The 26,814-nt window shown below is 40.3% G+C and overlaps 1 protein-coding gene across 3 annotated transcripts in view; it reads left to right on the top strand.

Moving 5' to 3' along the window:
• The window catches only part of INSR (insulin receptor), a 97,171-nt gene that overhangs the window by 8,367 nt on the left and 61,990 nt on the right, over window positions 1-26,814 (top strand). For all 3 annotated transcript variants that reach the window (XM_074977984.1, XM_074977983.1, XM_074977985.1), the window contains exon 2: window positions 6,367-6,918. In XM_074977984.1, the coding sequence (XP_074834085.1) occupies window positions 6,367-6,918 (552 nt within the window). The remainder of the gene's footprint in view (window positions 1-6,366; window positions 6,919-26,814) is intronic.

Genomic DNA, 26,814 nt, shown 5'->3' with positions numbered 1-26,814 from the left:
TCTCTCTTAGGAAACCACAGAAGAGAGTACAGAGTGTATTATTGTTGGCTGAAGAGTTTCTGAAAGACAAATCCGTAGTGGAGCTTATATGTGTGTAGTGTGACAAAGTGCCTGCTCAGTCTTGTTAACTTCCATATATTTAGGTGCATTGCTTGCCTCAGAGCAGCCTTCAGTTTAGGCATCCTCTCCTGCCAAGGGTGCTGCTTAAGCTACTCTCATGATTGGCCAGCATAGGGAAACCAAGTTCTATGGTTTCTATAGCCCCACCAAATGGTACAGGGCCAACCAGCCCCTGTACCAAAATAAGTTCTAGCTCCCTGCTGTAATGGGGAAGAGCATGGTGGGTAGAACCATAGCCCACTTTCTTCTCCAAGTTCTAGGCCAGGGACCCTCCAAATATTTCCAGTACCAGTTATATGATAAATACAGTTCTCTGGGCTACTCACTACCATCTTCCTTACCCAGCTGTTTTTCTCTCTAGTACCTGCTTGTTCCTCCAAAATCCTCCACTACCCCTTCTCTCCTTAGTTTCTTATACACACTGAGATGGAAGAACAGGAGCCCTTTTAACCCATCTCAACTGGTTCTTAATTGGCCCAAAGTTTTCTGATTAGTTTGACTCTTCCCTCTGGAAACCTCTTAATTGTCTCCAGGTACTTTAATTGGCTTGATAGCCCTGTTTGATTCTGGCAAGTTCCTGCTTGTTCTGCATTAGCCTCTATTTACCCTGGGGAACAGGGCCCTATTTAATCTGGGGCTGCTGCTTTCCTGTAATTCTCTGGCTTGACTCTACTGTAGTAGAGTGAAAGCTAAGATTGCTAGAAAAAAGTTCTAAAAGACATTGGAAGAGCTCTGTTTCAGACTGGAAAACCAAAGGTGGTTTTATTCTGTAAGAGAGCCTAAGAGATAGTTAAGTTTAGTGTTGCTAATGCAAATGCTACCTGTTAAAATTGCTTAATTTTATGGTTTGATTTATATTTAAGTGGATAGAAGATCTCTGTAGAAGTTAAAATAAAATCTTTGCATTCAGTCTTGTGTCACTCAGATGTTGACAAATACCCTTAGAGTGGTGGCTAACAGAAGCTTGGGCAGGAGTGGGCAATCATTTTTGATGGGAGGCTACTGCAAGAATTTGGTAAGTGGTCAAAGGCTGTACTCTTCCATGATATTAATAGAGAGGGTGCAGGGTTGGGGGTGGAGGCTGTGTCCAGAAGAGAGTTTGGGGTAGGGGAGTGGGATGCAGGACATAAGACAAGGTATGAGTGCAGGAGAGGATTCTCATCTGCAGGAGGGGGTGTAGGGTCTGGGAGTGGGTTGTGACCTGAGGTAAGGGTGCAGGGGTTGGGATCTGGGGCAGGGGTTTGAGTGCAGGGTCTGAGAGTGTAGGAGCAGGGGTGCAGAAAATTTGGGATATGGTGGAGCAGAGGGTTGTGGAGAGGAAGGGGCTAGGGTGCCAAATGTAGGCTGTGCCTGGGATGTGAGTGCTTAGGTGGTTCCTGGCCAGCAGGTCCCTCCTATGCTCCCTGCCTTCCCCACCCTTGTGCATTGCTCAAAGCTGCTAGTGGGATTTCTGCACCTGCAGAGATAATTTTTTACTGATATAGCAAAGCAAGAGGACAGGGAGTTATTCTCGGAGATTTGAAAGTTTATAAATGTATCACGTCTCTGAGCTAATCAAATTTCTGTGGAAAATTCTTTTAACACCCCAGTAGAAAGCAGGGATGATAGCTGTGATAGAAGTTAAAGATAAATGCATCATATGATTTACAGAAATTAAGTGGAGGCACAAAATGCTCTGTCTTGACTGAACATGCCTTGGAGGTGGTTTTAAAAGTAGCTAAATTTCAGTCTTGATTTTCCATATAGTGACCATCAGTTATAGCACTAATAGTTAATGCTTTAATTTGTGCAGTGCTAGTAGAGTGCTAAGTCGTCTACAGATAGTTACCATACCTATCTGTAAAACAGAACAGCAGGAAGGTAGTTATCTGCTTGTCACAAACAGTTAAATGAACATGGTCTTGATTCTAGAAACATCTCTCTTCTAAAGTTCTGTTTTGAAGGTTTTTATCATGTAGTGCCATAAATGTGCATGTTTACAGTACAGCTGCATAGGTCTATCCAGCTCAGGTGACCACCTGTCCCATATTAGGAGGGATTATCCTGTATTTGGGATGCCAAAAAGGCATCCCTACTTATTTTTTTTAAAGGGACTAAATGTCCCATATTTGGGCTGTCCCCCTGCAGCTGTGCAGGTGCAGCTGGTGGCAGGAGTCACTTCCCTGAACCTTCGGGAAGTGGGAGCATGGGCAGCTGCCATGTCGCTGCTGCTTCCTCAAGGCTCTGGGGGAGGGCCAGCAGCTGCTGCCTCCTTCCTGGCTTCCCGAGTCTTGGTGGAGCTGGGAGGAGCTGCCCCGCTACATATCTCCATCTCCCATATTTGGGACAGGGAGATAAGGTCACCCTACATCCAGCTAAAAGCTTAGTGTGTAAAAATCATCTTACACTTTTGCTTTTTTTAATTAAAAAGACCAAGAAGCTTAATGATCCCAATTCAGATTAAGAGGAACAGTTTCAAGTAATTCCATTTTATTCTGATCTGTGGTACTTCTCTAAAGATCGGAGGTAAAAGGGGTGATCATGAAAAGTGTTTACTGACAGTGTGATATGAGTTGTGGATAAAGAGTTTCAGGAACAGCATTTGATCTAAAGAATTTTTAGAAGTTTATTCTCTTGTAACTGACATTTTTTAAAGGGACTTAGTTACAGTTGACAGACTCCAAATTGTACTTTAAACTTCCTCTCAAGAAAAAAAACAGCACATACATGCAGTGATCCAGTGTTTTCTGATGCAATCAGAGCAGCAGAGATGTTAATTGAATTAGGATGCTGGCTCTGGATAGTGTAATTGAGATAAAAGTTCAGAATTTGCAATACAGTTGAACAATTGAGGTGAAAAAGTCTGTATGATGTTACATTTTGTTTTCATTTACTGGTACCTGCACTGGAAGATTGCTGATTAAGTACACAAGCAAATATACTGCTACATCCAGGTATGAAGTTAGACATAGAGGTAAATGTTGTTAATGCTAAACTAAAACAGTTATTATTTACATACAGTTAGATAGGTGATTGGTATAGGGATGTTACAACAATTATTTTACACAACAGCAGTTAAGTTTTATAAGGTAGGCCTTCTAACCTGGCCCATTGGCCTCTTAACAGCCACATTATTTGTCAGCTATGAAAGTTTTCTTCAAAAAAAAAAGTCAGACCAAAGAACAAACACCACATACAGCAAAAAGAAAATGAAGTGATTTTAATCACGTTTCATAGCAATGAAGAAGTAACAGTGCATCTGGTTTTAATAGCAGAAAATATATATGGTCACTGTATGATATCAGAAAAGTGTCAGATGCTTGCGGCACACCTGCGTGATGTTCATGAACGCCAGTATTCTATGAAACATAGTTTAAGAAGCACTAACTTAATACATACTCCGAATGCTAGGTTAGAATCAGTAATTAAAGGCATTATAACTAATACTGGGTTAGGCTTAATATGTCTCAGTTACTCACATTTTGGTTAGTAGGTTCTTCTCTGCAGATTGCCTCTTTCAAATAAAATGTAGGATTGATTGGATAAAAGCAACAAAGCCAAGAAAAAAATCCTGCCATAGTTAATGCTGATTTTCTGTTTTAGTAAGTTTGTAGCTCATTTTGCGCTGTTGTTTTGTGATGGCAGAAGGTTTACAAGCATCCAAGAATACACACATCACTCTAAAAGAAGAATGCATTCTAAGGGAATGGTAGTATCTTCTAGGTTATGTCAAGAACAGGTTAGATACAGCACATTGAGATCTGCTGCGATCACCTGACCTTTTCATTTTGGCCTCCTCCCCCATGCTTGCCCACCTGAAGCAACTTATTGGGCACTTAGGAAGTTATTTACCAGCAAGGGATGATTCTGCTGCTTTATGTGTCCTTGGGGATGCTGCAAAGAAGCATACTAGAATCTGGCCCTGCAGAGGCTGCAGACACGTGTAGAAGCCTCCTTGAATTCAGTGCTGTTCAACAAGCAAGTTTGTCCTGCTACTGGCAAAGCCTCTTGCACAACGGAATTTTGTTTTAATATTTCCATTAACAGAATTCTTTCAAGAGGGTTTGTGGTGCAAAAAGGGAGACTATTACCCTATCAAGCCTTCTTCCTTACTATAGGAAATTCAGGAGGATGGAAAAATGGTTACTAGATTCCATTTAGTCCATAATTTTAGACACCGCATAATTTTTCTTACAAGGTTTTATCCTATCCTTTTGAGAAGAGAAAAGCCAAGAAACAGCACATTTGTTAAAAATACAGAGAGCCTTAGGCTGATAACATATCCACCATATAAGTTCCATGCACATTTTTCTAGTGCATACAAATTTTATTAACTTGTAAATTAAGGTATGTGTTTTTTCTGGAATGGTTTCATTTCCCTTATCTCCAAATATCCTTTGTTATCCATCAGCCTTTCTCTTGCAAGGAGAGATCAGCTGTGGTTCCCTTTGGAATTCAATTTTGTAGTGTTAGTACAAACTGTATTCCAGATGATGGTGCAGGGAAAGATGAGGAAAAATAAATGTTTTCAATCAGACTAGGAAGGTAATTGAGATTTACGGAGGATATTCTGGAGGTTACAGTGTTAGCTGAAGATAGAAGAATTTTGCATGAACAGTCAGGCTTTTGTGAAGAGGGCAAAGCAGGATGACTCTAAAAGAACAGAGGGATGAAGCAAGGCCTGGAGAGATCAGTGACAACTTACAAGTCTGTGGAAGGTAGAAAAAACAAGGAAGGTAACTTTGGTTTGGTACTGAAATAAGTGGTCAGCCAGCAAAGCTGCTTTGAAGAATAAGGTGGTGGACTTGTGCATTCTGTTCTGGTAAGACAGAGCTTGTTGGTCACAGGGAACATAGAGGCATATGCAATGTAGTTTGTTCAACTAGAGTGGCTGAAAAGGGAAAGAAGAATCAGTGAGGGATATCTGCCACCTCTTCCCTGTTGCCTTGGGGAAGATGGGCTGAGTAAAGGTTCAGAATTTGCACCTGAACTTGTTTCCTTGACTTGACAGTGTGGCTAGACAGAAGGCCAGAGCTCTGATACAATAGTTGAGTGGATAAACTTCAGAAAGCCTATGTTTAGATTACAAGCTTCTGTTGGAAGCCTTGATGTCTCCTGACAGAAGTCTGCTGTTCTGGCAGCCTTCTGCCCACATCCCGGTAATCCTCACCCCACAAGGAAGAAGGAAGGTGTCGGCAGAGGGGATTTTCCTGACATTTGGCCCCATGTGGTTGGGCCAAATGTTGGGAAGGACTCTCCTGACAGACCTGTCAGCAGGAGATACGCAAATTGTGCAAATCATTTGTGTATCTTCTGCCAACAATTCTCTGCAGTCTAGACATAGCCTAATAGTTTTGTTTCAGGCTTTGCTAAACCTCTTATTTCTGCAGCAGGCTCTTTCAATTGATTGCCTTTGTTATGATACTGTGAGTTTCAGCCTTGTTTTGTAAAAAGACTCATTTGTGGGTTTTATTCTGTCATTCAGTCTTGTGCCAACTGTTGCAATTGATCTCCTGGTGAATTTTTTTTCAGTGTCTAGAATGGTGAATACATTTCTTTGGTGTCTGGGTCTTCTGTTTCTCTGTTTTTTCTTCCAATGTGAGCCCTTTGTAATTGTTCACACTGCCAGCTTCTTCTCTGGGTTATTGGTTCTGTTGAATAAAATGCTTAACCAGATATTGCAGAGAAAACGTTTCCAATCTTGGAATACAAATACAATAAAATAAATGAATCTAAAGGGAACACTTAACCTCATGTTCTCAGTTGTTTAGAAATATCATTATCACACCTCCCCCAGTAAAGGACAAACTGGAGAGAGTATGGACTATGTTTTTTCATTTTCACAATAGGTCCTTCATTTCCTCAATCCTCTGTAAACAATTCAGTATTGCCCAATTACTCCCATTAAATCCTTTTGTATTAATTGCATAATCTGACATGGGTAGGTATGTTGTTCTCTTTAAATATTTGCCAAAATCATCTGCTGAATAGATGCTTATGTCTCTTGTGAATGCCACATCGCTGTCTAAAATTCTGTTCCTTCAGCATGGAGCCTCTGTTCACAGCAAATATAAAATCCTAGAAATTTAGCCCACAAGATAAGCACATATATGCGAGATTGTTCCCTGCAGTATTTCCAAGTACTTGAGCCGTGCTACTTTGAAATGTACCCAGTCGTGTTCTGATTGTGCAGTGTATTGTAAAGTGATTTGAAGAACATAATATTTTCAGAAAGTTGTCAATTATTTCTGTTCCTTTGCCTTCCAGTTTGTGGGAGCATGGACATTCGGAATAACCTAACGCGTTTGAATATGCTTGAGAACTGCACTGTGATCGAAGGCCACTTGCAAATATTGCTGATGTTTAAAACCAAGCCTGAAGATTTCCGTGATCTCAGCTTTCCCAAACTGACGATGATTACGGACTACTTACTGCTCTTTCGAGTATATGGCCTAGAGAGTTTAAAGGGGCTTTTTCCGAACCTCACTGTGATTCGAGGAACTCATCTCTTCTTTAACTATGCATTGGTCATTTTTGAGATGGTTCACTTGAAAGAGATTGGCCTTTATAACCTGATGAACATCACTCGAGGTGCAGTGCGGATCGAGAAGAACAATGAACTGTGTTATTTGTCCACAATTGACTGGTCTAGGATTTTAGACTCTGTGGAAGACAATTACATCATTGCCAACAAGGATGACAAAGAGGAATGTGGAGATGTATGTCCAGGAACTGTGAAAGGAAAAAGCAACTGCCCACCTACTGTAATAAATGGCATTTTCATTGAACGCTGCTGGACTCATGACCACTGTCAGAGAGGTAAGAATAGAAAGTAAAAGAGGATTTTTTGTTTTGTTTTGGATACTTCCTTGCTGGCAGGTCCTGCATCATCCTTGCTGCCATTCAGTATTGCTGAGTACTAATATATTCCCTCATAAACTATCTTTATTTCAGATGTGGATTTATATTTTTCCTCTGATATAAAAAAGTAATACAGTAAAGAGTTTATGGAATTCTAATTTTTTTTGAAGGCTTGTGTCTTACTGCAGCTTCCTTTTTTTAAAAGGACACCATTCAAAATATCTAATAATCTAAGCTACATACCAAATATTTGGAAACGAAACATTCTCTCTTTAACCTTTCTGCAAATTTTTTTAAGCCCCCTCCCCTGTTTCTACCCAAATGTGTGGCTAACTAATGATAATTTCTTCCCAAAACAACATCCTCCACCACCTATCATTTAGCTTCCTTTTTTTAAAGAAAATTACTGGAATTTTAAATTTGGAAACAGCTTAATGATCTGTATTTATGTGCTCTTCAAATGAAAAATGTGATTGTACATAAATGTCAATGTCAGTTCTGTATTTGTATGGTAACTTTAGAAAGTGAATATGCTGGTTTCTTCCAAAGTCAGTTATGCATACAAATTTCCGTGTATATTTTCTTTTCATTTTATAAAACTTAGTCAAAATATTTAGAGTAGCAGCACTTGCAACTGACATCTCACATGAAAAACATCCTTGATAGGCTGTATTTTGACAAACTTATCTTTGAATTCAAGACCTCTGCAATTGATGTTTTCAGTAGGAATGTATACATATTCATACCTGCCTGCCTCAAAGTGGCTGTGTTTGTGTTTTGCTTTTGTTTATTGGAAGATGTTGTGTTTTTGATCAGTCATAAGTGGTGAAAGTGTTAACAAATGTGTATTAGTTTCCCAGTAACTATGGCAGAGATTAAATGACAGTCTTCAAACTTGAATGTTACTGGACCTTCTCTGCTTCTATCTGTGTGCAGTCCACAGTGTTCTTCAGCTAAAGTGGCCTTTTTAAAGTGTGTGTGATTGTTTTACTAAACTGAAGGTAAACTTGTATCAGAGGGGTAGCCCTGTTAGTCTTGTTTTTGTGGATACAGAAGACTTGTGGCACCTTGTAGACTAACTGACATTTTGGAGCATAAGCGTCTGTGGGAAAAGACATGCTTCAAAGCAGCTCTTTTCCCATGAAAGCTTATGCTCCAAATATCAGTTAGTCTATAAGGTGCCACAGGACTTCTTGTTGTTTTTGAGGTAAACTTGTGTGAATTGTATTGGCTTTCACTTGTACCTCATGGCAACTGCTGATGCCACAGATATCAGTGTCTTGAAATTTGATGCTCTGCATTTCTGGGTCTTACCTAGTGATCTCAAACAACTATTCATTGCCTCTCCGATCCCTCTACCCTCCAGTGACTTTCTAGACTTGATAATTATATCAGACTTGTTGACTTTTGCCTTTTTTTTTCCATTTTTCTCTTCTTTACTACTGAGGCTGAGATTAAGTGCAGTGAATTGATCTTGCGAGTTCAGTTGTGTCATTGTTTTGGAATAAAATAAAACTTGCTGTGATTTATATTTGGTATTTGATGAATGAAACAATGCAGGTTCTTCATTTTGGTATTTCATGCTTCAGGGTTAAACTGACGGGCGCTTTACGAATGCTTTTGCTAATTTTCTGTAATTTTTGAATTGTTGGCTTTCCCTCTTCCTCCTCTTTTGTTCATTGTTCTCTCTTGTAGAGATATTGTCATTTCTTGCATTGCAACAATTCCTCTAGCTACAGGACTCTTTCTTTTAGGGGGGAAAAAAAACTGTTGTCTCTGCAGCAACATAAAATACCTTTTGAAACCTCCCTCAAACTGTTTGCCTTCCCTGGGCTGAAGCATGAATAATTGGCATATTGATGAATACTTTGCTGTTCAGTGTTAGAGCTGGAGGGAGTAACATACTATGTGGCAGAATTCTCTCAAATGTTGTACACTCCTGGGAAGTTCAACATGCGTAGGGAGAGCAGCATCTCAAAGGTGAGCCCTAGGCCTCTGGGAAGAGAAATTATGTCCTTAGTCTACTCCACTTTTTCAGAGTATTAAGAAGGTGGCTAGTTGCTTTCAACTGTTTTTAAAGGTAGACAGCTCACAATATTGGATTCTTCCCCCCCTCCCCCAACCTTCTGGACTGAAGTTGTTCACCGTGTAGTGAAGTGTTCTGAATGGAAGCTATGCTCTGCCAAAAATCTGGACCCACTGGTGGATGCTGAGCATGCTTTTAAACTCTGGCCTTTTCACTAGAGGGAAGGTCTTGCAGATCATCCCTTAGGTGTCTGAGACTTAAAATTTACTGCCCAATTCCTGCCTGTTCCCCAAAATAGAGAGAGGCTTGATTCTAATTGTGAGTGGTACACAGCAGTTTATTTGTATAGCAGTTTAAAGGTATGTTGTCGCTCTTCCGGGAGTTGCTCTGCTGTCCGTGTGGTTCAGATTATGCTGTGATTGATGTTTGGAGGGTGGTTTAAATACCTCTATTCATCATGGAATTTCCCTTACCAAAGTTATACATTTGGAGTGAGCAAGCAGAGCTTTAATTTTCCAGGTATGCTGCTAATAGAGGGATCAGTGTTTTTTCCATTCTGTAGCAAATAAAGGAACAGCTCATTTTGAAATTGTACTTTTTTGTGCTCTTCTCCCCATTATGCTCTTGCACTTGGGATTTCTTACATTCTCTCTTCCTTTGTGAAATGTGGTCATGGTGTACTTGTTGACAAGGGCAATTTTCAAAGTTACAGTAAATAATTTTTTTGGTACAGGATACTGCATCTTCACAGGTCACTTCTCTTAATCATTACCTGTCTTGCTGTGAATCCAGCTTCCTGGATAGTTGTACTTGAACATTCATTTCCTCTCAGAGAAGAAATTCCCTGTGTGTCAAAGTTTACTGGGGGGTGGGGGAAGCAGTCCTGTAACACCTGAAAGACTAATAATTTTACTTATTAGGCAATGAGCTTTTGTGAGTGCAACCCACTTCATGAGATTTGGAGCAAAAATAAGAAACTAGGGTCTGGGGGTGGGAGTTGAGGAAGAAGAGGGGAAATAAGTGGGAGAGGAGGGGAATCACCTGTCATTACTAAGATCTGTGGGAGGAGTACATTTAAGTTAGAATCATAGAACACTAGAATTGGAAGGGACCTCAATAGGTCATCAAGTCCAGTTCCCTGCCCTCTTGGCAGGACCAAACATCATCTAGATCATTCCTGATAGGTGTCTATCTCACCTGCTCTTAAATATCTCCAGTGATGGAGATTCCACAACCTCCCTAGATAGGTAACTTATTCCAGTGTTTAACTACCCTGACAGTTAGGAAGTCTTTCCTAATGTCTGTTCTAAACCTCCCTTGCTGCAGTTTAAGCCCATTGGTCCTTGTCTTATCCTCAGAGGCCAAGGAGAACAATATTTCTCCCTCTTCCTCGTAACCCCATTTGAGGTACTTGAAAACCACTACCATGTACCCTCTAAATCTTCTCTTTTCCAAACTAAACAAGCCCAATCTTTTAGTCTTTCCATCATAGCTCATATTCTCTAGACCTTTTAATCGTTCTTGTTGCTCTTCTCTGGACCTCTTTCAGTTTCTCCATCTTTCTTGAAATATGGTGCCCAGAACTGGACACAATACTGAATTTGAGGCCTAATGAGCACTGAGTAGCGCGGAAGAATAAATTCTCATGTCTTGCTCACAACACTCCTGTTAACGTGTCCCAGAATCACATTTGCTGTTTTGGCAACAGCATCACACTGTTGACTCGTATTTAGCTTGTTGTCCACTATGACCCCCTATGTCCCTTTCCGCAGTACTCCTCACTAGACAGTTGCTTCTCGTTCTAAATGTATGAAGCTGGTTGTTTCTTCCTAATTGGAGTACTTTGTGTTTGTCCTTATTAAACTTCATGTTGTTTACCTCAGACCATTTTTCCAGTTTGTGCAGACCGTTCTGAATTATAAGCCTATCCTTCAAAGCAGTTGCAACCCCTCCCAGCTTGGTATAATCTGCAAATTTAATAAGCGTACTCTCTATCATAGAATCATAGTGCTGGAAGGGACCTCAGGAGGTCATCTAGTCCAGCCCCCTGTTTCAAGCAGGATCAACCCCAACTATGTCATCCCAGCCAGGACCTTCTCAAGCCAGGACTTCAAAACCTCAAGGGATGGAGAATCCACCACCTCTCTAGGCAACACATTCCAGTGCTTCACCACCCTCCTGGGGAAGTAGTTTTTCCTAATACCCAACCTACTCCCCTGCTTCTGTAACTTCAGACCATTACTCCCTCTTCTGCCACCTGTCACCACTGAGAACAGTTTCTCTCCATCCTCTTTAGAGCTCCCCTTCAGGAAGTTGAAGGCTGCTAGTAAATTAAATCACCCCTCAGTCTTTTCTTCTGTAAACTAAATAAGCCGAAATCCCTCAGCCTCTCATTATAGGTCATGTGCTTCAGCTCCTTAATCATTTTTGTTGCTCTCCACTGAACCTGCTCCAGCACATCCACATCCTTTTTGTACCAGGGGGCCCAAAACTGGACACAGTATTCTAGATGTGGCCTCACCAGTGCTGAAGAGAGGGGAACAACCACTTCTCTAGATCTGCTCTCAGTGCTCCTCCTAATGCACCCTAGTATGCTGTTAGCTTTCTTGGCTACACGGGCACACTGTTTACTCATATGCAGCCTTTCATCCACCATAACTCCTAGGTCCCTTTCCACTGCACCGCTGCTTAGCCAGTCAGTCCCCAGCCTATAACAATGCTTGGGATGCTTCCGTTCCAAGTGCAGGACTCTACGCTTCTCCTGCTGAACCTCATCAGATTTCTTTTGGCCCCATCCTCCAATTTTTCCAGGTCACTCTGGATCCTATCTCCACCCTCCAACATATCTACCTCTCCTCCCCCTAGCTTAGTGTTGTCTGTCTAATGCCAATATCTAAATTGTTGATAAAGATATTGAATAGAAGTGGTCCCAAAACACATCCCTGCAGAACCCCACTGTTATGCCTTTTCAGCCTGACTGCAAACCTTTAATAGCTACTTTGAGAATGGTTATCCAGCCAGTTATGCGCCCACCTCTATAGTGGCCCCATGGGATGGGTGCCTTGAAGTTGATATTACCACTAGATTACAAAGGGAGACAGCTGAATTGGAATTCATTTGCAAGTTTGACGCATTTAACGTGGGACTTAACAGAGAACTCAATTATCTTAGGCATTACAAGGACAATTTCCCCACCTTTTGATATTCATCGGAATGGTACCCCTCCCACTTCACAGGATCTGTGGAAGGAGTAAATTAAGTTAATATTGTGTAACTCTCCCTCCCTCCCCCCATTTTCCCCTCCTCCTTCTTCTGAACCCCTCACCCCACTAAATATATATCTGCCCCTGCCTCCGGATTTTTATTTTTTGCTCCAAATCTGATAAAGTGGGTCTCGCTCATGAAGGCTTGTTGCATAATAAATTAAAATTTAGTCTTTAAGGTATTACATCACTGCTGGTTGTTTTGTGTGACACTACAGACTAACACAGTTACCCCTGAAACTTTACTAGGTTTGTCATGTTAGGACACCCACTAGTGAACCTCAGCAGGTCTGCAAGAATTTTGGGGAAGCAAAATGAATAGGGGACATAGAAAAAATCTTTTGTGACTGGTGCAACTAGGGAGGCAGCAGACCTAGGAAGCAGGGCTTGTGTCTGTCCAATTTGCCTCTGCAGTTACATTCTGTACATGTCCAAGCCAGCTCCCTTTTCCCACACCACCTGATCTGCACCACATCCCTGACCTATTTCATGTTAACTTTTTATTTGTTTTTTTACTCTTTATTTTTATCAGCCTTAATACTAAAAACATTGACTCCTGCTTCATAGCAACTGTTTCAGTTTTCAGCAAATAACTATCCACAAGGCACATGTCCAAGTCTCTGAATCACACTCAAACAAATAACTAGCTCATGCCAAGAATGTTTTAGTTGGAAATCTGTAAAGTGGTGATTCCAGAGTAAAAGTAAGATCTCAGTCTCACTGAGGTCAGAGTTAAGGTTGTGCACAAGATCAGTTGGGGTAGACTGAGTACATGTTTCAGGGCAGTTACCTGTGGCAGGAGGAAAGGGATTGGTGGGAAAAGGAATCTGTGCGTGCGCACACAATGTGCTAGAATGTGCATACGTAGTAGAAAGTCATGTGAATTGAGATTGCTAGTTAAGCCAGGGTTCTTATGCTCACCCCTTCACAAAAATCAAAGACATTTATTTGTGCTACTGGGAAATCCAATTCAGTTAACTTACAATTAATGCTGCAAAAATTTGTTTTTGTGGGATGTGCTGTATTCTGAACTTGACTCTAAGCCACTGTGATCTTTCTAGCAGTTAAATGCTGACAGATGTTCCTGTCTTATATTGCACAGAACACTCAAATCTTTATCCGGTTCAGGAGTTGTATTTTGTAAGGCTGCTGTGCCTCTTCAGTTGAGTTTTGCAGAAGCATTGTTTTTTAAATAACATATTCACTTCCATTACAATGAAAATATAATTCACAGTTCATTTGCACTCTGTTCAGCCAGAGCTTGTTTTTGCCGAAAAAAATCGGGTAAAATAGTCAGAAGTACATAAGAATGTCCACGCTGGGTCAGACCAAAGATGTGTCTAACACAGTATCCTGTCTTTAGACAGTACCAAATGTGAGGTAGCTCCAGAAGAATGAACAGAAAAGGTAATCGTGAAGTGATCCATTTCCTGTTTCTCATTCACAGCTTCCGGCAATCAGAGTGCAGTGGTTCGTCTTCGCATTTTGTCAGACTGGATTTCTCAAATATCACTTTCATATTTTGCTTGTTTTCCATGCATCTTCCTTTTAACTGTAAGGCTGTGTGTATGCATACATACCTTTATCTCTTTAGGAGGAATGTTTCTGTTCCAAAACAGAATTCCCACCCAAGTCTTTGTTTTTTTTCCTCACATTTTCTTGTGTAATTTTGAGGCTGTTTGCTGTGCTGTGTCTCTCTTCTCTAAAGACTTTTCTGTCATTTTACTTGTGAACAAAGGATGGACTGTGGACTTTGTTTGTTTTTCAAATTGCTAGTTTCAGGGGTGATTTAAATTTGCAGGTAGGAAACCTTATTTGCGTAACCAGGAAAAAAAAATTCATATGTTTTTGTATAAGCAATTATATAGTGTTTAACTTTTTATATTAAAATTATGAATGTATTTAACATACAACTTGGTTATTTAATAAGCAAAATGAGTACTATCTGTAGTTATTTTGGTCCCCATGTCTTTTAAAATTTTAGAATTAGTAGATCTCACCCTTCTACACCTTGTTTGTATTCATATCGGAGCTGTCAATCACAGTAAACTCACAATTAACTAAAGTTAATTGGGATTAATTGCAGTTTTAACTGCACTATTAAACAATAGAATTCCAAGTGAAATGTATTTAATATTTTGGATTTTTATACACATTCAAATTGATTTCAATTACAAAACAGAATACCAAGTGTTCAGTACTCACTTTAGTTTGTTACAAATACTGATACTGTAAATGATAAAAGAAATAGTATATTTTTCAATTGAACTCACACAGGCACTACAGTGCAACCCCATTATCATGAAAATAGAAGCTAAAAGGTGTTTTAAGTAATTACTCTCAAACAAAACAATCTAAAAGTTTAGTGCTACAAGACCACTCACTCCTACTTGTTTTTCAGCCAATCATAAAACAAACAAGATGGTTTATATTTCCAGGAAATAAGATTGCCCCTTTTTTTTATAATGTCACTTGCAAGTGCGAACAAGTGTTTGCATGGGATTTCTGTAGCCAACATTGCAAAGTTCTTGCTTTCATGCCAGATATGCTAAACTTTCGTGTGCCCCTTGATGCTTTGGCCACCATTCCAGAGGAGAAGCTTTCATGCTGATGATGCTCATTGAAGGGGGGAAAAAAATCTTTAACTTTTGACTGAACTTCTTGGGGGGAGAACTGTATGTCTTCTCTGTTTACATCTATATTCTGCCATATTTCATGTTATTCGCTATCTTGGAAGATGACCGAGCACATATTGTTCATTTTAAGAGTGCTTTCACTGCACATATGACCAAACACAAAGAAGGTACCAATGTGAGATTTGTAAGGATAGCTACAGCAGTCAACTCCAGGTTTAAGAATCTGAAGTGTCTTTCTCAAACTGCATGGGAGGAGGTGCGGGTCTGCAGATGATACTAAGCTGGGAGGGGTTGCAAGTACTTTGTAGGATCAGATCATAATTAGAAATGGTCTGAGGTAAATAGGAGGAGGTTCAATAAGGACAAATGGAAGGTGCTTCTCTTAGGAAAAATGAGCTTCACCCATACAACATGGGAAGTGACTTACTAAGAAACACTACTGCAGAAAGGGATCTAGGGATCATGGTGGACCACAGTAGTGTGACGCTGTTGCAAAAAAAAGAAGACACAAATCTGGGTTGCATTAACAGGAGCGTTCTGAGCAAGACCTCAGAAGTAATTCTTCCGCTTTACTCTGGGCTGATTAGGTTTCATTTGGAGTATTGTATCCAGTTCTGTGTCCTGCATTTCAGGAAAGATGTGGAGAAATTGGAGAAGATCCAGAGAAGAGCAACAAAAATGATTAAAGGTTTAGAAAACATGACCTGTAAGGGAGGACTGAAAGAATTGGGTTTGTTTAGCTTGGAAAAGAGAAGATTGAAAGGGGACATAAGAATTTTCAAATGCCAGAAGGGTGTTGCAAGGAAGAGGGAGAAGAATTGTTCTCCTTAACCTCTGATGCTAGGACAAGAAGCAATGGGCCTAAATTGCAGCATGGGAGGCTTATGTTGGACATTAGGAAAAACTTTTTGACTGTCAGAGTAGTTAAACACTAGAATAAACTGCTTAGGGAGGTTGTGGAATTTCCATCATTGAGATGTTTCTCTAATCTGCTCTTAAACATCTATCAGGGATGTTGGTCCTGCTATGAGTGCATGGGACTGGACTTGACCTCTTGAGGCCCCTTCCAGTTCTAGTATTCTGTGATTCTGTGAGGGTCAGATAAGACAGTGATCCCCCCCACCTTATTATAAGGGGCGCAACCGTTGTATGTGCAAAAACGTAATACAATTTGAGGATCTTATAATCTACAGTAGGCTCTCAACATTTGTAAACTTACGGCTCACAAATTCAATTATTTGCAAGCTGCTGCTTCCCCGGGGCTCTGGGCAGGGAGTGCTGGCAGCCACCACTTCAGGCGGGGGCAGCTGCAATGTTCACAAAATTCAACATTCGTGAGGGCTCTCAACATGGAACCCTTGTGAATGTTGAGACCTTGCTGTAGTATGAAATATACGTGATGGCTCTTGAAGAAATTCTGAAACTGTGAATGTCTTCAGGGAGCGGGGTTGAATAGTAATGTTCAGAGGTGTGTGTGGGAAATGTTTTGTGATGTTTACTGAAGTATCACTTAGCAACAGCTTCTTACGATTTGTATATGCTGGGAATTTCTGTAACCATAAACTTGGTTTTATCACATTTGTGTGGGAAAAGGTCTTTGAAGGCTGTACAGAACAGATTTAGCCAATCTCCAGGGCAAGATATTTTTAAAGCTTTAAACACAAAGAAATGTTTCCAGTTCTTAGCATTTGAAGTGGAAGTGCTCTCTTTTTATTTGGAGATCTGATAAGAATTGGCTCTCTACGCCCACACCAACAAATGCCAGATGGAAGTTGACACCTGATAATCTCAGTGGGACCTCTATTCTGAAACTTGGCAAACCTCAGCTTTATTCAGCACATGCACTGCTAGTGGTTGAGGCTATTATGATGCTTGTAGAAGCTGGGCATCTTTAATTCAGTTTAGCTTATTAGGAACATTTTAAAATTTTTTTTATGGCAGTGCCATGATGTAACCCCCAAATTCTGTTGGGGGGAGAGAACAGGTAATGCAGAGAGAATGAATTGTCCAAATCACTTTGTTAAAAAGTGCTGTCTACTGAAAAGTGACACTAACAAAAACTCTAGCAGTGTGCACATTTCTACTTTGATTTCCTTAACCGTTTGCCTGTCAGAGGAGTCACAAGAGGAATAATCTGTGGGATTCCTGTGACTTAGTATACCCATCTCCCTCTAGCCAAAAGCTCTACCGTGCTGCTGCATGCAGATCCTGATTTCTTTCCACTTCTCTGGCTTCCTCGCAAATTCTGCTCTATCTTGATTTTTTTTTTATATATTTTTCCTTCCTATTTTTTCCGTTTAAATATACAAGGTCCTGTTGTTCACTTGGTTTGTCCCTATCCTGAAATTTCTACCTCTTGCAAGACCAGCATTTGTGACATCAGCCACCTTTTGATACATTCTTTCTAATGCAGAGTATAGTTGCTGCTCTGACACACAGTAGGAACACAGGTTCCCAGCCCAAAGACAAAGCTTGCACAGTTATGATTATCGAGAATTCTGTGAGAGGCTGCGTCACTGTACACACATCTTGTTGCAGCAGAAGGCCTTGGAGAGAGAGAACAGGCGTGCATTTGCCTCTTCTGCTGCAATGGAAGCTGGAGTGGTCTGTCTTCCTGTTTTGTTATAGCATGCCATTCTTTTTGGGTATGTCTGGACTCGGAGCTGGGTCAGTGATTTTCATCTTGAGAAGACATGTTTGTACTAGCTCTGATACAGCTGGTGCACTGAAAATAGAGTGTAGTCACAGTGCCACAGGTGACTGAATAGGCTAGATTCACTGTGGCCTAGACACTATCGTGTATAGACATTATCGTAGGCTGTCAGTCTAACTTGCCTGAATAATGTAGCTAAAGTCAGTGTACTTAAATCTACTTAGTGCAGCATCTTAATTGCAGGAAGTCAACAGCTGACACTCTCCCATCAACTCTGCGTATGCTTCTCATTCTGACAGAAGGTTGGAGTCCACAGCAGAGTGTATTTGGTGGTCAATTTTTCACATCTCTGCTAGATGCAATAAGAAGACTGATGTTGGATCAATTGCTGCCCATTGATCCAGCAGGTAGTGAAGAAATTCCCCGAATATGTATCTGTCTGACACCACAGACATGTTCTTGGGTGGCTAGCTCACCTTGTGCTTGCACTGCTACTGCAGTTTTTTATCATAGGATTGGAAGAGACCTCAGGAGGTCAAGTCCGACCCTCTGCACTGAATACTTTTTGAGGCTTACAGTCCTGCGTTTTTTCCCCGTAAGCTAAAATTACTCCTTTGAGTGAAATTGTGCCCACAACGTGGTAGGGGAGGTAAGGGGAGTGTTTTAGTGTGCTGTCTTGTTCAGAGCTGCTGAATGTGTATCGTCCAACAAAAATTCTGTAAACATTGCAGCCAGATGGCAAGGCGGATTGAAAGAGCAATGCACTCTGTCGATAGAGAGTGGCTAGACTGCCCAGCTGCTCTATCAGCAAAATGACCAACTTTGAGTCTTGGCAGTCACTTGATAACGAGTAGGACATCTTCAAGTCATCCTCCTATTGGTGAGTCCACTGATGGCTGATCAGCCTGCTTCTGGAGCTGCAGGTCTTATCATAGAAAGGGCGTGTGTTGGTAGCTGTTGGAGGGACACGGGACAGTTTTTAAAAACAACAAGAAGTCCTGTGGCACCTTACAGACTAACAGATATTTTGGAGCATAAGCTTTTGTGGGCAAAGATCCGCTGCTCTTAAATTGCACAATCCCCTCACAGATACCTCCCCTGGGAAAGGTCTTGAGTAGGGTTCTCCCAAGTGTGGAAACCAAAGCTGCACTTTCTCTTGTGTGCCTTTAGCACATCCTTACACTGCCACTGGCCCCCAACACTCCTCTCTCCTTCCTCCAACTTGAAAAACAGAATTTGTTTTGGGAGGCGCTGATCAGACAGCTGAATCACATGACCAGTTCAACGAATGTGTTGATGAATGATAATGGCTTCAATGCTGGTCATGGTCAGCTCTTCCAAGATGTTCGTGTCAGTGCCCCTATCCTTCCAAGAGAGATGTAGGATTCTCCTGAGGCAGTGTTGATGATATTGTTCAAGTTCCTTAAAGACTAAAGAATTTATTTATTATGGTCCTATGGACTGTTGGAGCTGAAATAGTGGTAGCAACTGATGGAGATTTTATTAAAATACTTGTAGTATCAAGCCCCTTTGGAAGAGACGCAACACAGACAAGAAACATCTAAAAATCAAGTATTTGCTTGGAGTCCTGTTTATGCAGATTTTGAAGCCATGTTAGCACTTCCACAGCATGGGAATTTTGCTTGAAAATGAAAAGATTTCAAATATTAATATAAGCAGGTTCTTATTGAAAATAATGTCCTGCTCATGTAGTGCTGCTATGCTGCTGCAGCATTAAATTACATGCATTTATTCATAATTATTTGATTTACCTAACTCTATACAGTACTTTTCACCTACGGATATACAGTTGCTTTACAAAAGGAGCTTGGTGTCATCATTCCTATTTTAGTAAAGGGGAAACCGAGTGACTAATTCCTGTTGAGAATCATGTAAGTGACTTGCCAAAGATCACCCGGCAGCAGAGCTGGAACTGAAAACAGATCTCCCAAGTCCCAGTGCGATATTTTAACTACTAGGTCACTCTACCTTAATGAAATACTCTGCAGTTCACTGTCGCAAGCTGATCAGTCCTTTTAAGTCTTACTAGGAGGCCAGGATTTGAAGACATACCACTTCTTCAGACTAAATTATTCTTCATATGTAGGTGATAGTTCTGGTTGTACAGGTTCCTAAAATAATCTAATCACTGTTAAGCCTTAAAAACACAAAACAAAAAAAACTTTTACTGACAAGCGAAATCTGGAGTTATGTTATTCAAAACATCTGATCAGGATGAAAAATGGAGCGCTAATCTACTATATTGGTCCAAGTTTATCACTGTGTAGTGGGAAACACCATGCTATCAAATCCAAGTATTAAGCAGGCTGAAATTGACATTGCATGCTCTTCAGAGTAATGCCATATTTGTTTAAGATGTCTATTTATAAACAGACCTTTTATGTGAAGCCACAATGACATGACTCAAGCCTTGAAGGAGGCATAAATGCCACACAAATCATGTGAATGGCACGGTAGATAACCTCTGCTTTCACACTACTGTAACCTTGGGGAGAAAGCCATCTCTATGTATTACATTATCCACCTCTTGCCTAGACTTCTCTGATCTTGCCATGGATGCAGAACCTTGCCAGTGACCACGGAGTGACAATCATTGTCTGTGTGCCATGGCAAATCACAGTTTCAGCTTCCACATAATTGCTTATTTCACCAAGTCAGCTGGTAACACTGCTAGTGCAGGTTATCCTTTAATGTCAAAAAGAACGCCAATCTACAAGTTTATGGAAGAACCGGTTGGAAGACAAGTCAACTTTTAAAACGCTTCCTTTCAAATGTATTTTGAAAACTCAAAACCCAGGTCCTAAGGTTTGTATTAAGATCATGCTGGGTGAGGCTTCTAGACTGTCAAACTCCATTTTGTCTCTGGCTTTTTGGGAGCTTCCTGAGGAAAGTCTCTTGGGCACATTCAGCTTGAACTGAAACTTTATAAATACTCTCAGTGCAATGCATCAGGCATCAGAAAGAAAACATTGAGAGGGGACTAAAGATAAGAAAAAAACAGGGCATGCTTGTTAATATTACTTATAATTACATCACTGTAAGCTATGTCACATATCTGTTATGTTGTTTATTTGTATAATCAAGCACCATGTCTCTGGGATTTGAATTTTAATTAATATTTTTACTAACAAAGTATTGAAAAAGAAATCGTATGATGCATTCAGCCTGCAATAATGCAATATGCATGACTTAAAACCAGCAGTCTTCCCCTGTAATTTGAGCAGAGAATGAAAGGCAGGTCTCCTCCATGTCGAGGCCCAGAAATTCCAGTGTAGCCACACACCAATAACAGCAGCAGTTCTGCATCTATTCCAAATGACAAGCCACGACCAGCAGCAAGCTGGGAACATCTCCAGAAGTCTTACACGTTAAGTGGAAAAACAAGTGATGTGAAATTCAGTGAACTACTGTGGAAATGAAACCATTCACTCTCCAAAGAAACAGCTCTTAACTATCTAGCCTCCATTACACATCTACTGGTGGCAATTAATATTTTTAGAATCCTGTCATGCTCATTACTCTTTAAAAGAAACAAAATTTCTGAGCATCCAGAAATACAGTGCATCACTGTGAAGCAGTCGTAGCCAGTGCAGGGCTATGCGGTATTAAGGGATTTGTGTAAGTAGTTCATGTTTGCACAGCCTTTTGAAGTGCTATCCGTGACTTTTAAAACAGCACTTAACAGTAGATTGTGTACTTGTATAAAAGAGTTGCTCATTTTCAAGATTAAAGTCACACTTAAACTCCTTTGCTGGTTGGTTGTTTCTCTGGCACCTGTCTAGAGCTTTAGTTATCTTCCAAAAAATAAAACATGCAGTTACAAAATTAAAATGAAAGACAGGGTTCAGTACAATAGTTTGATTCATCAGACTCTCTTCCCAGACCATAAACGATAGTGCTTCTTTCCCAAACATATTGGACCATCCAAATCATCCTTCATTTCTTACTCCTCTTTCTAGGGAACCCCCAGCCTTCGACGATGCCTGAGAAGAAGCCCTGGAAGTGGGCAATATGCCTGTTTAACAGATCAAGCCTCTAATGAGGCAACAAAGGAATTATGTGTCAGAGTCCAGGAGCTCCCTTCCCACCCACCCAAGAACACTCTGCCAGCAGCTCTCTCCTGATCTCATGGGGTTTGGTATTTGGCACTCCTGTCAGAAAAATTCCTACACATTTTAAAAGAATGGTAGTAAATTCCAAGGTAGAAAAGCCTTTAAATCTGCACAGAAGTTTGGAGATGTCAACAATTATTCTGTTGAATTATTTAAATGAAGCCTTGAAGATGAGTTGGAAAATCTTGTACATTCAAGTTACTATCCTCTTCACACTGTGTGTGTGTAGTCTGCATGTGGCAGGGTGGGGGAAGAAATCAACTCACAGCAAAAGCAAACTTAAGGATATCTCTGTAGCCTTAACTCATCTGCCACTAAGCTACCACCCTGTGGTCTTGTATCTGGAGATGGTACTGGCATGCATAGTTAACAAGCTTGGATGTTAACAGTTAACCCATAAGCCTCACCCTAAATGGATCAGGCTTAACAGTTACGGTTAACCAATGGGGGATGGAGCAGCCCTACCACCACTATGGACAGGGGGCTGCTCCAGCCCCATGAAGCCTAATGCAGAGAGGGGCTGCTCCAGCACTGCCCTCAACCACGTTGGGACCAGCCTGGGAGTGCTATGGATGGGTGGGGATCTCCAGTCCAGCTGGAGCAGCTCCCATCCACGGCAAGCTGGGCTGGAATGTCTCCTCCTCATGGCCACTTTCCCATTTAATTTAACTGGTTAATTAAACAGAATTTTACATCCCTTTTAACAAGTGAATCAGAGTTCAGTTTAGCGTATCTGGTAGGGATGCACTAAATCAATATCACAAAGAACCCTTGTGGGCACCGGTACTTCTGCTCCTCACAAATGCTTCCGTCAGTCTCCCACAGTGGAGATGGCATGGCAGCTCAAATTAAAATCAATTGAATCCAGCTATGTAATTGATACAGCTGGAATTGCATATTTTAATTTGACTTTCTCTTATAGTGTAGACCTGGTCTGAGCCACAGCATTTGAGTAAATTATGGGTATAGCAAAGATTTTTGACTCTTAATCAGAGTATTCACGACAGGAGCCTTTCCGGCCTCTTAACAATGAATGCTGCTTTTGGTCAAAGAGCTACAAGATGTCACAATTTAAATTAAAAAAAAAAAAAAAGTAAGTTCATTCACTCCCTTCCAATAGGAACTCCTACACAATTAGAGGATATCATTCGGGAAGTATGATCACTGAGCATTTCACCAGCTATTGTTACAAACATGAGAGAGGCTTGGTGTCATTTCCTCCAGCACCGACTACTCCTTAACTAACCTCAGAACAGAGTCAAAAGGTCCCCAAATCCTTAAGTCCTATGCTGGGAACACTTTGCTTTGTTCACACTTACATCACAGTGCTTCAAACACAGTTTATTTATACAAACAATGCATGTTAAACTGCTTTCCGGATAGAGAAAGATGCTTACAATAGAAAAGTCAAACTATTTCTTTTAAAAGGTACCAGTTCTTAAGACAACAGTCTTAATGTCAAAGATAAATAAGTCAAATTTCTGTCTCATGCTGCTTTTAAAGAAACAGGGTAAAAGCCTAAATTATTTTGGTAAGAAACTCAGAAAAAAGAACTCCCTGAAATTTCATGTATCTCCTATCCTACGCAACAAGAGCAATCCTGCTTGGACTTGTGAAATTAAATGACCACATTCAGAAATGATGTGGTTACAAAATGCACAATTAGAAGTGGAAGAAGGAACTAAAGCATAAAGAAATTTGAGAAGTTGACTTTTGCATTTTATAGGTACAAAACTGCCTGGGAACCTTGCTCTCGAAGCAGGGAAGACCCACCATTTAGCTCAAAATCCCATGCTGCAACAGTAAGACTTTTTTAAAAATGTGGCCTGAGATCACTTTGGCATTATATATAGTCTGCTTCCCAAGACAGAGTGCTGGCGTCCAGTTTTTACTCTGTGAAGTGCTGACACTAAAATAAATCCTTGATTGAGGAGCTTTTTAAGCCGAATAAAAGGCCAACACTGATGACAACTTGTAATTACTGAGATTAGCATTCAGTGGCAAAATTGTCAAAGTTGTCTTGTTTACAAGAACTAAGAAACTGGATTAGTCCTTGTTAGACAAAATAAATATGATTGGCAAGACAGGAGGCTAAAGTTACTACAAAATAGTACCTTGTGGGAGGGCTCATGGATACTACTTTCATTGAATAGTAACAGAGGGAGCCGTGCTAGTCTATATACTATCAAAACAAAAAAGCAGTCAAGTAGCACTTTAAAGACTAACAAAATAATTTATTAGGTGAGCTTTTGTGGGACAGACCCACTTCTTCAGACCATAGCCATACAAGAACAGACTCGATATTTAAGGCATAGAGAACCAAAAACAGTAATCAAGGTTGACAAATCAGAAAAATATTATCAAGGTGAGCAAATCAGAGAGCAGGGGAGGGGGGAGGTCAAGAATTAGATTAAGCCAAATATGCCAAAGAGCCCCTCTAATGTCCCAGAAAATTTGCATCCCAGTTCAAACCATGTGTTAATGGTGTCGAATTTGAATATGAAAGAGAGTGTTCAGCAGTTTTTCTTTCCAAAGCAGACTGAAAATTTTGAGTCTGCTTTGGAAAGAGAAACTGCTGAACTCTTTCTTTCATATTCAAATTCGAAACCATTAACACATGCTTTGAACCGGGATGCAAATTTTCTGGGACATTAGAAGGGGCTCTTTGACATACTTGGCTTAATCTAATTCTTGACTCCCCTGCCCTGCCCCTCTGCTCTCTGATTTACTCACCTTGATAATTTTTTTTCTGATTTGTCAACCTTGATTACTGTTTTTGGTTCTCTATGCCTTAAATATCGAGTCTGTTCTTGTATGGCTATGGTCTGAAGAAGTGGGTCTGTCCCACAAAAGCTCACCTAATAAATTATTTTGTTAGTCTTTAAAGTGCTACTTGACTGCTTTTTTTTTTTTTCTTTCACTGAATTTGCATTGACCAAAAGACAGAGGGTTAAACTCTACTGACAATACATTAGCTTAGGAAATGTAGTAAGAGAACCAAAAATTGCCACCATGGTTAAACAATAAGAGGCAATGAGAGACAAAAAGGCATCCTGTAAAAAAAAAAAAAAATGGAAGTTTAAATCTTATTGAGGAAAATAGAAAGGAACATAAACTCTGTCAAGTGAAGTGAGAAAATATAATTAGGAAGGCCAAAAAAAGAATTTGAAGAACAGCTATCCAGAGAGTCAAAAAGTAATACCAAAAACTTTAAGTACATCAGAAGCAGGAAGCTTGTTAAACAACCAGTAGGGCCACTTGATGGTTGAGACAGTAAAGGAGCACTCAAGGATGATAAGGCCATTGCAGAGAAACTAAATGATTTCTTTGCATCGGTCTTCATGGCTGAGGATGTGAGGGATGTTGTCAAACCTGAGCAATTCTTTTCAGGTAACAAATGTAATGAACTGTCTCAAATTGAGGTGTCATTAGAAGAGTTTTTGGAACAAATTGGTAAACTGAACAGTAATAAGTCACTAGGACAAGATGGTATTCACCCAAGAGTTCTGAAGGAATTCAGATATGAAATTGCAGAACTACTGACTGTAGTTTGTAACCTGTCATTTAAATCAGCTTCTGTTCCAGATGACTGGAGGATAGCTAATGTGTTGCCAATCTTTAAAAAGGGCTCCAGAGGTGATCCTGGCAACTACTGGCCAGTTAGTGTGACTGCAGTACCAAGCAAATTGATTGAAACTCCAGTAAAGAAAAGAATTGTCAGACAAGTTGATGAATATAATTTGTTGGGGAAGAGTCAACACGGCTTTCATAGAGGGAAGTCATGCCTCACCAATCTATTAGAATTTTTTGAAAGAATCAACAAGCATGTGGACAAAGGGGGACCTTCTTGATATAGTGTACGTAGATTTTCAGAAAGCCTTTGATAAGGTCCCTCACCAAAGGCTCTTAAGCGAAGTTAACTGTCATGGGATAGGAGGGAAGGTCCTCTCTTGGACTGGTAACTGGTTGAAAGATAGGAAACAAAGGGTAGGAATAAACAGTCAGTTTTCAGAATATAGAGAGGTAAATAATGGTGTGCCCCAGGGGTCTATACTGGGAACAGTCCTATTCAACATATTTATAAATGATCTGGAAAAAGGGATAAACAATCAGGTGGCAAAATTTGCAGATGACACAAAACTACTTCAAATAGTTAAGTCCCAAGCAGACTGTGAAGAGCCACAAAAGGATCTTAATAAGTTGGGTGATTGGGCAACAAAATGGCAGATGAAATTCGGCATTGATAAATGCAAAGTAATGCACTTTGGAAAATATAATTCTAACTATATGTATAAAATGATGGGGTCTGACTTAGCTGTTACCTCTCAAGAAACAGTTCTTAGTCATTGTGGCTAGTTCTCTGAAAACATCCACTCAATGTGCAGTGGCAGTCAAAAAAGCTAACAATGTTGGGAATTATTAAGAAAGGAATAGATAATGAGAGAAAATGTCATATTACCTTTATATAAATCCATCGTACGTGCACATCTGGAATACTGTGTACAGATGTGGTCGCCCCATCTCAAAAAAGATGGATTGGAATTGGAAAAGGTTCATAAAAGGGCAACAAAAATGATAAAGGGTATGGAATGTCTGCCATATGAGGAGCAATTAATAAGACTGGGACTTTTTAGCTTGGAAAAAAGATGATTAAGAGGGGATATGATAGAGGTATATAAAATCATGACTGGTGTGGAGAAAATAGATAAGGAATTATTTACTCATTCTCACAACACAAGACCTTTGGGGGTCACCAAATGAAACTAATAGGCAGCAGGTTTAAAACAAACAATAGAAAATATTTTCACATAACGCACAGTTAACCTGCGGAACTCCTTGTCGGAGAATGTTGTGAAGACCAAGACTATAGTAGAGTTTGAAAAAGTAGTAGATAAATTCATGGGGGATAGGTCCATCAATGGCTATTAGCCAGGATGGGCATGGACAGTGTCCCTAACCTCTGTTTGCAAGAGGCTGGAAATGGGTGACAGGGAATTGATCACTTGATGGTAACCTGTTCTGTTCATTGCCTCTGGGGCACCTTGCATGGCCACTGTCTGCAGACAGGATACTGGGCTTGATGAATCTGTGGTCTGACACAGTATGGCTGTTGTTATGTTAAGGTAAATGAAGTCACTTTTTT

Source organism: Carettochelys insculpta, chromosome 27 (assembly GCF_033958435.1).
Source record: "Carettochelys insculpta isolate YL-2023 chromosome 27, ASM3395843v1, whole genome shotgun sequence".
In the NCBI taxonomy this organism is placed as follows: Eukaryota; Metazoa; Chordata; order Testudines; family Carettochelyidae; genus Carettochelys; species Carettochelys insculpta.
The sequence above is the reverse complement of the archived record's forward strand: the minus strand, read 5'-3'. Positions and strand labels throughout refer to the sequence as shown.